We start from the raw sequence: 12,547 nt of genomic DNA, 5'->3' as shown, positions 1-12,547 counted from the left end.
GGGGCTTCGAGGCTAGGTTTCGAAGACCCGCGAACCAGGGTCTTTTTGGCCAAAAAGGAGTGACTAGTATTAAGTCTGTCCTTTCTTCCCTGAATTTCCTCAGTACTAGTTGAATTAGAGGAAAGGGGGGAAAGGCATAGCACAGCTGGTAATGCCAGGGGTGAGCGAATGCATCCAACCCTATTGCTGCATCTCCTCGGTGAAGAGAAAAGAATCTGTCCACCTTTGAGTTCTGCTGGCTGGCAAAAAGGTCTACCTGAGGAACCCCCCAGGCCTCGGAGATCATCAGGAACACTTCCTGATTCAGACTCCATTCTGCCTCTAGCAATTTGCGCCTGCTTAGGAGGTCCGCAAACAAATTCTGAGAGCCCTTCAGATGCACTGCCGATAGTGAGGCTGTGTTCTGTTCTGCCCAGGCTAACAACAGATTGGCCAGCTCCATCAAGCTCCTGCTTCTGGTTCCCCCTTGCTTCATAATGTAGGTAACCGCTGTTGTGTTGTCTGACAACACCTGAACATGGTGGCCTCTCAAACTCTGCTGAAATGCCACTAAACCCAGAAAGATCGCCTTCAACTCCCTCCAGTTGGATGATCTTTGAGCTTCCTGTTTGGACCAGACCCCCTGAGATGTCTGACCATCCAGATGGGCTCCCCAGCCCCAGGCACTTGCGTCTGTAGTAAGGCGCTTGTCCACAGGAAAGGTCCACACCAGGCCCCTTGAGAGGTTTGCCTGGTCTCTCCACCACCAAAGAGCCCTTTTCGTCTTTGACGAAATTTTTAGCTGTTTTTCCAAAGGATCCTGATGGGACCAGCTTGACAGAACCTCCCTCTGAAGGGGTCTGGAATGGAACCTGGCCCACTGAACAGCCGGGATTGCTGCCGTAAGCAGGCCCAGAACTGCCATAGCCATCCTGACTGAGACTGTCTGGTTGCTCTGTATCCGCTGTACAGCTAGCTGTAACTTTTCCTGTTTTTCCAACGGCAGGAAAACTTTCTGGAGAATCGAATTTAATGTATACCCCAGAAATTTCATTTCCTGTGAGGGGGTCAGGATTGACTTCTCTAGGTTTAGAAGCCATCCCAGGCCCTCGAGGTGAGACTGGGCCCTCTGGAGATTGACTAGGACCTGCTCCCTGGAGTCTGCAAAAAACAAAAGGTCGTCCAGATAAGGAACGACTGGAATCCCCTTCAATTTCAGGGGTTCCAAAGCCTCTGCCATAATCTTCGTAAAGACCCTGGGAGAGGACGAGAGTCCGAACGGCAGAGCCCTGAATTGGAGGTGCCATACCGAACTCCCTACCTTCAATGCCAGGCGCAGGAACTGCTGCGATGCCTGATGAATTGGTATATGAAGGTAGGCATCCCTTAGGTCCAGGGATGCCATGAAGCATTCTGGGGTCAACAGCTTTGTGATGGAGAAAATTGTATCCATCCTGAAATGTTTGTACCGAATGAACCTGTTCAGGAATTTCAGATTCAGGATTAGACGGTACTTCCCTGAGGGTTTTTTCACCAGAAAAATATGTGAATAAAAACCCCCGCCCTGCTGGCTTACTGGGACTTGAATCAGAACCTCTTGCTGTATCAGCTCCTGTAACAACAGCTTCATTGCAGAGGCCTTCTCCTGATCCCTTGGCAATGTTGTCACATAAAACCTGCTCGGGGGTAGTTCTGAAAACTCCAACCTGTACCCCTGATCGACAACGCTCTTCACGAACAGATTTGGAGACAGCCTGTCCCATTGTTCGCGAAAAGCTGACAGTCTCCCCCCCACTGGGGAGATATTGTCACTTGTTCTTAGGGGACTGCTCTGGGGGAGATCTAAAGAGGACTCCACCCCTGCCTTTGCCCTTCTGTGAACCCCATCTGCTCTTGTGCTCCTGGTCTTTTTTATGGGACTGCTGAAAAGCACGAAAATTCTTTTTAGCCATCTGCTTTTTCTTAACTGGAAAAGCCTTCTTTTTATCGGCTGTTCTATCCAGCACAGACTCTAAATCAGGACCAAAGAGCAAGTCACCCGAAAAGGGAAGACCACACAGCTTGACCTTAGAGGCAGTGTCCCCAGACCATGTTTTCAGCCAAACTGCTCTCCTGGCTGAATTTACAAGAGCCGAAGACCTAGCGGCCAGTTTAACTGATTCTGCTGATGCATCCGCCATGTATTTGACTGCATTCAGGATCAGTGGAAAGGACTCTAAGAGATCCTTGCGGGGTGTCCCCGCCTCAATATGGCTCTTCAGCTTCTCTACCCAACATTCCAGATTCCTGGCCACCACCGTAGCTGCCATTGCTGGTTTTAGACTGACTGACGCAGCATCCCAAGCTTTTTTAAGGATGGAGTCAGCTTTTTTGTCCATTGGGTCTTTAAGGATCCCCATATCTTCAAAGGCTAGATCCGTTCGTCTGGATACCTGCGAGAAAGCTGCATCGACTCTGGGTTTCTTGTTCCAAACCTCTGAGTCCTTATCTTCGAAGGGAAACCTTCTTTTGAGAGCTTTAGAGAAGAAAGGGGCTTTTTCTGGGTCCTTCCACTCCTTTCTCACTGAGTCTGAGAGGACCCTGTGGACAGGAAAAACTCGCCGTTTTGTTTCGTCCAACCCCTGGTACATTTTGTCATGAACTGACAGTTGTACTCTTTCTTCCTGAATTTCTAGAGTAGTGTAGATTGCTTTTAAAATATCATCTACTTCCTCTAGTGATAGCTTGAATTTGGAGCCCCTGCTATCTTCTTCCTCTTCCTCCTCCTCCTCAGAATCCCTGAAGGAGATGAGAGTACTACCCCCTTCGTCTCCAGACTCTTCAGTTTCCACCTGTCTGGATGACGACGCCCTGGGGCTGGGCGGTAAGTTCTGAGGCTCGGTCTGTGCGGGAGGGTTTTGTATCAGGATGGACTTGACTGAACTCAAAGAGTTTGTCAGCTCTTTAACCGAAGAAAACAAATCCTTATATTGTTGAGATGTTTCCTCTTCCACCAATTCTCTGATACAATTTCTGCACATTGCCTTCTGCCATGAATCTCTGAGGGGGGTTTTGCAGGAAGGACATTTTCTCTGACCTGGTCTAGCTTTTCCTAGTGATTTTTCCTGAAACGACATACAGGTTTAATTCACTAAAAGCTCTCAACAACCAGTTGCTTAACACCAAGCCAGTGCAGAGACCCACCACCAAACAGACCACTAGTGAGACCCCAGAACTAGGCTGCAAAAGGTCAGAGCGAAGTCCACCTCTGACCTGCAGCGACAGGCCCCCAAGAGGGGGGAACAAACAAAGACATACCCACAGTAAAGCAGAGGGTGCCAGTGCACCTTACGTACCTGGGCTGGACCGGTGCTGGGGGCGCCTGTCTCCGCCATAGCTGGCTTGCACTCTTCCATCGTTTGAGTGAGGCAGCTATTTTACAAACAGCTCTCATTTTAAATTTTCCCGGCCGCCGCGTCATCAAGGCCGGCCGGAAGCGGAAGCACACGGTCACCTGACCCGCCCCATGACCCCTGCGTTCCAGGCGCTGAACCACGGCGCCACGCCCCCTCAGAGCGCCCGCGCGTCACCGTGAACGACGCCGTCGCCGCCCGGGACCCGGCGCCGAAAACGGAGCCATGCCGCTGACCTGCAGCGGCCTCCGCCAGCAACAGAGCCCTCCCTGCGCTAACAAGCGGACACCGGGCACCCGACGCCGGCACTCCGAGGGTCCTTACTCCCGTGAGATGGCGGAACCAGGAGCTCCAGGAGTCCTCTCCCCGTGGAGATGCTGCTGGGGGTCAAAGAGAAACAACCTGCAACAAAAGGTAAGCCTTACTCCCCTGCAGAGAGTGTAGCTCTCCCTGGTTCAGGCACATGCTTCCTCCAAGGAGGAAACACAATAACTGAAGCCATGGAGGAGGAGGAGGTGTTTTTAAAGTGGGCATGTGTTTCCTGATTGCAAGGTGGAGCTACACTCTCTCCGGGGTTGTCCTGAAAGGCGATTTGAGAAAATTACTTTTAAAAAAAGGCAAGTAACTTAAAATAAAATATCCTCTAGGGCAGTTATGGCGAACCTTGGCACTCCAGATGTTTTGGAACTGCATTTCCCATGATGCTCAACTACACTGCAGAGTGCAAGAGCATCATGGGAAATGTAGTTCAAAAACATCTGGAGTGCCAAGGTTCACCATCACTGCTATAGGGGCTCAAAAGGGAATTCTACCAGAGTTTGAAGCACCAGGAACAGGTCCCAGGTTGGACAACTTCTAACCACTACTGGCCTAGACCTAGAAATTTATTCATTTGAAGAACCTAGCTATAGTGGGATTTCCCAAGTGAGAAAATTAGAGAAAAACACAGATAGCTGAGGCCTGTACCTTTAAGGTACTAACTGAAAGACCTTTGTCGACACCCTCTTGGGGGGAAAAAAAAAATAAAAATCCAAAAATTGAAGGAACATCATGAGTTAGGGCCGGTTCACACAGGGGGCGACACGAGGCGACACGACTTGCCGTGCCGCGACCTGACAAGTCGCCCCCGTTCTGTACAATGGAACCGTTCTAAGAGGAGCGACTCGAGTCGCTCCGACTCAGAAAAAAGGTTCCTGTACTACTTTTGGGCGACCTCGGGGCGACTTGCATTGACTTCTATACAGAAGTCATTTGCAAGTCGCCGCTGAGGTCGTGGCGAGGCAAGTCGTGTCGCCTCGCATCGCCCCCTGTGTGAACCGAGCCTAAGTCTTTGATTTTAAGATAACCACGTGTTAGATTTCTTCCAAAGTTTGGAATATATGGCTCTAGTGACTTTTTCCACAATTTACCAGGGTCTTGACTACTTTGAAGAAAAGATACCAGGCCGTCAAGCTTAAGGAAACCACCTATGGGTGCAACACTGGACCCTATGATAAGTCTTCTTTCTTCGGAAGACTCATTGGAGGCTCCGAGACCAGTGTCTAACAGGGAAAACCATGGCCTCTTGGGCCAGAAAGGGACTATTAGGATAAGTTCTGTTTTTTTTTTTTTAGAAGAAGAAACTTCCGAAATTAGCCTGATCGGCGGGAAGGCATAACAGAGGCCGAATGGCAACTGATTCCCCAGAGCATCAATCCCCAATAATCGATCCACTGAGTTCAGTGAAAATAACTTCACTGTCTTGCGATTCTTCTGGAGCTGTGAACAAGTCCATTTCGGGACATCCCCACCCGCAAAGATTTCAGGATGAAGGGACCAAGTGTCTTGACCTACCCGGTAGCGGCTGAGATAATCTGCCAGACAGTTGTGTCCCCTTCAGGTGCACTGCTGTAATTGAGGGTAGATCCCCTTCTGCCCATGATAAAATCTCCTGGGTAGTAGATTGAAGAATTTGACTCCATTTGTTGAGGTACGCAACCGCATTGATATTGTCAGATAGAATCTGGGAGATTGTGACCCCTGATTCCCGTCTGAAATGCCTGCAAGGCTCTCTGAACCGCTAGAAGCCCTACAATTTGATGAAGCTCTTGCTTCCGTTGAGAACCATGCTTCCTGTGCCATTGTGTTGCTGAGGTGGTCTCCCCACCCCCAGGAACTCACATCTGTTGTGATCCTCTGGGATATAGGAATGGGCCATGGTAGACCTCTTGTTAGGTGCAGGTGTGTCCACTACCACAAGCTTTTTTACCCTGGGGAGGGCAAGACTCTTGATTCCAGGGAACCTGCGTCTACGTCTCAATTCCTTAGTAGAAACAGTTGTAATGGGAGTTGATGCTTTCCCCGCAGTGCCATGGGCAAGGTTTCAAGCGGTCATCAGACCCACTGCTCTTGAAACCTTTCTCAGCGAGACCAACTGGTCTGTAAGGCTGACCTTGTTTGCATCATTTTTGAGAACTTTTCCTGCGGGAGAAAAAAAACGTACCCCAGATATGTCACTTTCTAATGAATTTCATACATGTACTAGAGCAGCCATCACATGGCTTATTTTAGTGCTTCAGGTCAAGTGTTTGACCTCATTACTTAATGTTTTGGTTGCGAAAGCGTGGCAAGATTGCTGTTGCTACAAGTGATTACCTCGAGAACTGAGGATCAGAAAGTTGTAACTGCCATTTATAGACCTTCAGAAATGCAGGTCTGATGTTTTGGTGCGACAGCTTAACCTGGTGGGCATGGGTGTGTAAATGTTGCAGTACTATTATTGTTATCTGGTTACCCGGGAGTGGATGGATGAGCGGCATCGATGTTGCCATTTAATCAACTCATCGGTACAGAATAACCCTGACCACAGCCATATGCCTCAGTTTTGTAGCCTTAGAGAATTCCCCTCTTCTGGGACAGAACCACTAGGAAAAGGGACAACCTGGACTTCAGTGTCTTGCATTAGTACAGAACATGGACTTAGAGTTCTGAAGTCTAAATGGGCAAATGGAACGGCCTTGGAGACCCAGGCTGCAAATGCTGGCAAAAATGCTTGTAGATGCACCTGCGATGGCGCACATACAAATAGGGCTGTGTACAGTTAATAATTGTGTATCACCATCAGTTACCTGTACAGGGCCTCCTCCCAGCTCCTCATCCAGCTGAGCACTTAGGAATGCCGATGCAGCGATCTCATCCTTTGAGGAGTCCAGACCCTGCCTGCAACAGAGAATGCAAATATCAGTCAGTGCACCAATGCAACAAACATTCCGTACATGTGATCAGTGGACAATGGAGAAGCACTAAAATACATCAATATTTTCAGGGACCGATGGCCCCCACCTAATTGATTTGGAACATGTAATTTACCCAAGGTTCCTATACGGTATAAGAACAGTTGCTAACAATCCTAAATATATATTTTTTAATAAATTTTAAAAAACTAGACGGTATAATAGTTGCTAACAATCCTGAAATTTTTTTTTTTTTTTATTTATAAAAAAAAATGTAAACACTAGAGATTTTTCATTTTACAAAATGTGATATGCGTAGTGTGGGGTGGAGGTGTGGTGGAAGTGGTAGTGGGGGGGGGGGGGGGGCCCCAGGTCAACTTTTGCACCGGTGCCCACAAGCTTCAAGCTACAACTCTCACACATATAAACTACTGTATGCTGCTGGTTTTGCAGCAAGGTTTTAGTAAACATTGCGAATAACTATTGGCAAACAAAATCGCTGCTCCCAGAGATGGAAACATCTGGATTATTTACCAGGTGTAGATAATCTGTCCTTTCTTTCCACTGTGGCTGTAACTGTACAATATAATGTAACTGTCTCCCCCATAGAACTGTCCGTAGTTGGAAGCAGACACCGGTACTTTTTCTGATGCCTCAATGCGCCAAATCTGGGGGAAAATAAAATAAAAAAAAGACACATGAGCATGTTGACTTGTAAAAGAATGTTAGAAATAATATTATTATTATTATTATTATTATTATTATTATTATTATTAATAAAAAGAAACTTATCAGGGCTTTTAAAAAAACAAAAAACAAACAGAAGATAAGACTTTCCATTAACATGGTTGGGTAGAATTTGTTCAAGATGATTTTCTTGCCGAAGTCCCCCTATATGCTTTCCAATCTTCCAATATACATGCCAAAAAAAATTATTCCAGTGAATTAACTTTTTGCCATGTTCCTTTTTATGGTGGGACAGGGTGCCTAGGGTGTTTTTGGAGATTTTACAACTTCCAGTTTGTCGAGGTCTCCATCTTCTTGCAGATTACTTTTGCTTCACAAATCGCAGTATGGGCACTGGCGAAGGTTTCCTCCTTTGAATAATGAGGTAACAGTGGTAGAAGCTACCTTCTAGTAAACACTTTAATTTTTTTTTTTTTTTTGGGGAGGAGGGCTTCCCCACGTCTGAGGGTATGACTATATTACAAATTATTGAAAAAGGATTTTTACCATATGCTCAGATACTTCTGCAATGTCCTTCACTGAATACTTTTCTGTGGCACATTTCCAACTTGGGTGAATTTCGCAGGTTGGAGGAGGGCCATAGATGGACATGTATTACGCTATTTAACCACTTCAATACCTGCCTATAATAATATGACGTCTGCAGATGGGATCTCCCATCCTGGGCGGGAGTCATGATGTTCTGGGCTTCCCAGTGGTATAGGGAGGGCACGCACGCCCGAGGAGCCAATGCGCATGCCCGCCAGCCACGATCGCTCGTGACAGAGCAGGAATGCGGATCTGTGTGTGTGTGTAAACGCACAGATCCACGTTCTGTCAGGGGAGAGGAGACAGATCAGTGTTCCTAGGATGTAGGAACACCGATCAACCTCCTCCCCCAGTTAGACTCACTCCCTAGGTAACACATTTAACCCCTTGATCGCCCCTTAGTGTTAACTCCTTCCCTGCCAGTGACATTTATAGCACTGATCGCTGTATAAATGTCAATGGTCCCAAATACACACACACACACACACACACACACACACACACCACAAATCAATAACCTATTTTGTAGGCGCTATAAATTTTGCACAAACCAGTATAAAAGTTTGTGATTTTTTTTTTTTTTCACAAAAATATATAGAAGAAAACATATAAGCCTAAACTGAGGAAACAATTTGTTTTTGTAAAAAAATTTGGGAGTAAATGCTACCAAAAAAATAAATAACAAAACTATCGCTATATGTGATGGAGACAGCTTTGGCGCCCGAGTCAGACTTATTATTCTGATTAAAAAAGGTACCGTATATACTCGAGTATAAGCCGAGATTTTCAGCCTCTTTTTTGAGGCTGAAAGTGCCCCCCTCGGCTTATACTCGAGTCATCGCCGTCTGCCTGCCCGATCAGCGTGTCGAGCAGACAGACGGCGGCCATTCTTTACCTGTTTGAGACCAAGCGTCCCTGTTGGCTGTATTTGTTTCAGACAGGGATAGTAGGAAGCAATTTATTATTTGCAGGGGGAACGACAGAACAGCACTTCACAGCTATACTGTAACTTAACCTGCGTGACGGCAGCCATTCTACTATTCAAAAGCCGCGCTTCCCTGTCTGATAGGCGGAACACTCAATTTCCCAGCAGTCAGTGTTCCGCCTATCACGGACATCCGCTCATTCTCATACTACGGACGAGGATGAGAGGATGTCCGTGATAGGCGGAACACTGACTGCTGGGAAATTGAGTGTTCCGCCTATCACAGACAGGGAGGCGCGGGTTTTGAACAGAGGAATGGCCGCCGTCTGTCAGTTGAGGAGAGCGTGGCACACAGAGGCTGCAGATTGGCACAGGTAGGCGGCGACGGACGGGACACAGGAATGGACACAGGGATGGACGGGACACAGGGATGGACACAGGGATGTCTCACCCTCGGCTTATACACGAGTCAATAAGTTCCCAGTTTTTTTGTGGTAAATTGGGGGCCTCGGCTTATATTCGGGTCGGCCTATACTCGAGTATATACGGTACTTTTATTACTTTTGTAGGGCTGCAGCTAGCGATTATTTTCAAAAATCGATTAGTTGGCCATTTATTGTTTTGATTATTTGCACAATAACCTTAAGTGCAGTGTATAATTTAGTTAATAAGGTTAAAATAAAAGGCAATTTCTTTTTAAATATCTCTATTCAGTGGTAAATATAACCAACTATATGGTTAGGGAGCAAAATCTCAAATCCACTCTGAGAATAACATAGAAGAGATATACTGTATTATACCATTATAGGGTGAATCTGATAAATATCAGACTCAGAGCAAATTTTCAAATTTGAAAAATCAAATGAGACTGCAGTGCTTTTTGCTGTGCATTTTTGCACACGCAGTTTTGCTTTTTTGTGCTTTTTGCATAAGTTTTACACAGAGCAGCTCAGATTCTCCTCTTGTGGGGTCCCCCAGCGACTCGGTCTCCTCCTGCCTTCAGAATCACTCACGTCCTGCCCAGGACTAAATGTCCCATGAGGCATTGCTCCTCACACATTCACAAGCTCCCAGGCACCCACTGACATGCATGGATGGTGTACTTAGCCATATGTGTGCTGCACTGTATTTCCCGATATGTAAACAAATAATGCATTCTGTATGCACGCCAACTAATCAGCTGGCCAATAATCGATTCTGAAAATAGTTTTCAACCATTTTCACAGTAAATTCGTAGTTTCAGTCCTATACTTTTGAAAATTTCTTTTACACACTACGAGTATCTTGTTTGATGCTACAGGTTATGCAATGCCATTAAAGGTCTATGCCTCCTGATATGCGAGGTTTCCCCATGTATCCACTGATGCAATACGTTAAATCGGTCTTTGTACACTTCTTACATATGGCCATAAAAATGAAATACAATGGCACGACCTATACATAAATAAAGGAGATAATTGCAATGAAACATTGTAGGTTTAGCATCACTTTAAAAGGGAAACTTTTAGAGTCACAGACTTTTCCCCATTTGCCCCAATAATTAAGTTTGCCAGGGTAAGGGTTAATGGGCACTATTAAAATGCATATGACAATGTGATCTAAAAATGCAAAGCCATGCATTTTTAGAACAAAAATAAAAAAAAATAAAAAAAAATCATATCAGACTTGAAACCCACTGGGTAGGGGATCCAAAAACTGTCAGATCTGTTGAGGTGATGAACACTCTTCATTTCATTGGTCTGGTTTCTGCGTTACTGCTTCTGATTTTTTGTTGCCATCTGCTGGTGAAAATGTGGGACTGAACTACATAAAAATTAAAATCTAAAATACAGATGTCTTGTCCTGTAATTTAATTAAAGCGGAGGTCCACCCTAAAGTGGACCTTCCGCTCATCGGAACCCTCCCCCCCTCCGGCGCCACAATTGGCACCTTTCAGGGGGGAGGGGGGTGCAGATACCTGTACAGTACAGGTATCTGCACCCACTTCCGGGATAGCTCTCTGCGGAAAGGGGCGTAGATTACGCCCCTTTCCGCAAGTGCCCGCCCCTTTCCGCAAGTGCCCGCCCCTTTCCGCAAGTGCCCGCCCCTTTCCGCAAGTGCCCGCCCCTTTCCGCAAGTGCCCCGCTGCCTGCTGGGAAACACAGATCCCAGAGGCAGCGGGGACCGTCCTTATTGCGCAGCGCGATTCGCGCATGCGCAGTAGGGAACCGGGAAATGAAGCCGAAAGACTCCATTTCCTGATTCCCATACCCAAGATGGCGGCGGCAGCACCCGAGAGATGATCTAGAAATCAGCTTCGGGTGCCGACATCGCGGGCGCGCTGGACAGGTAAGTATCACCATTTTAAAAGTCAGCAGCTGCAGTATTTGTAGCTGCTGGCTTTTAAAAAAAAAAAAAAAAAAAACATGCGGAGTCCCGGCGGACTCCCGCTTTAAGTGAATATGTGCTTTAGTTATATACACAAGGCACAGCAACAGGTTCGCTTTAAAGTGGTTGTAAACCGCTGCACTTTTTTTCTTACCTGCAAAGGCAAAAGGCATAAATGTGCTAGTATGCATCACATACTAGCACATTATGTGAAACTAGCACATTATGTGAAACTTAACGGAAATATAAGCCTTCCAGCAATGCAATCACTGGAGACAGTTTCCATCTTCGCACGTCTTGCTTCTGGGTTTGCGGACTCTGGGTCCGTGCTAATTTTGTCAAAGTTTTCGTCAGCAGCATTTTTACAGTGACAAAAACAAAAAAAAGAAGTACAGCACATTTTTGTCCACTGATGAAAATCAATTCAGCTTTCATTAACGAACCGAAAATGACAAGGGAGGGACATTTACCCTTGTGAACTTAGTTTCTCACACCACACGAGTGTCTGCTTTCCGTTCTCACCGAGCCTGGGGTACAAGTGTTATAGGAAGCCGTGAACTGAGTGAGTGAGCAGTTCAGCACTGACTGTACGCTCCCACTTCTCCTATAATCCCTTCCTGTGAGGAAATGCGATATCACCTCCTCCCTGCCTGTCAAATGCCTCTAAAAAGTGACTTAAGCATGGATCACTTTTCAATGGAGTGACAGTGCCTGCTGCAAGTGTGAACAACCCTTTGGGTTCACACCGGTATGCTGTGGTTTGGCCGCAGTGGCGGTGTACTCGCACGTTTTCCTGCAGGTTACTCCTGGTTATAACCACAGTTCCATAGACTATCAGGTTGCACATTTGACACATTTTTTGAAAGCACGGCAAATATCCTGCATGCTGCATCTTTGGCGCACTTTAAAAAAAAATAAACCTACAAAAATGTGCAACCTAATAGTCTATGGCAGTGGTCATCAACCCCATCCTCAGGGCCCACTAACAGTCCAGGTTTGCAAGATAACTGAAATACATCACAGGTGATATCATTTGCTGCTTAGTGATTGCAGTATTCTAGTCTGCATCTCCCCAAGGTAATACATAAAACCTGGCCTGTTAGTGGGCCCTGAGGACAGGGTTTATGACCACTGGTCTATGGGACTGCAGCTATAACCAGTGCAGCCAAACTACAGCACTGTGTATTACAGGCCTCCCTAGACCATCCAGAGCGGCTAAACCTCAATTTGTGAGTTTGTTCAAACCGATAAAAGAAGAACATATTCAGATTTTTTTTACTCAGTAGAGTAGATAAGTTTGGAAATTCTAGAGAAAAAAAAATAAAAAATCTTAAATAATGCATTACAATTCAACTAAACCCATTTGATTTTAGTCAACTAAAAATGTACTGCCGATT

The 12,547-nt window shown here is 46.2% G+C and overlaps 1 protein-coding gene and 1 non-coding gene across 4 annotated transcripts in view; both read right to left on the bottom strand.

Moving 5' to 3' along the window:
• Positions 1 to 12,547, bottom strand: part of GSN (gelsolin) — an 86,548-nt gene that overhangs the window by 14,835 nt on the left and 59,166 nt on the right. For all 3 annotated transcript variants that reach the window (XM_077479166.1, XM_077479164.1, XM_077479165.1), the window contains 2 exons: positions 7,118 to 7,251; positions 6,479 to 6,569 (listed from right to left, as the gene is read on the bottom strand). In XM_077479166.1, coding sequence (XP_077335292.1) covers positions 6,479 to 6,569; positions 7,118 to 7,251 — 225 coding nt within the window. The remainder of the gene's footprint in view (positions 1 to 6,478; positions 6,570 to 7,117; positions 7,252 to 12,547) is intronic.
• On the bottom strand, positions 8,754 to 8,879 carry LOC143981376 (small nucleolar RNA SNORA63). Its single transcript, XR_013274302.1, has one exon. It is a non-coding gene; the product is annotated as a small nucleolar RNA SNORA63 (small nucleolar RNA).

This window comes from Lithobates pipiens, unplaced genomic scaffold (assembly GCF_037356315.1).
Source record: "Lithobates pipiens isolate NorthernLeopardFrog02 unplaced genomic scaffold, aLitPip1_a1.2 Scaffold_14, whole genome shotgun sequence".
NCBI lineage: Eukaryota > Metazoa > Chordata > Amphibia > Anura > Ranidae > Lithobates > Lithobates pipiens.
The sequence above is the reverse complement of the archived record's forward strand: the minus strand, read 5'-3'. Positions and strand labels throughout refer to the sequence as shown.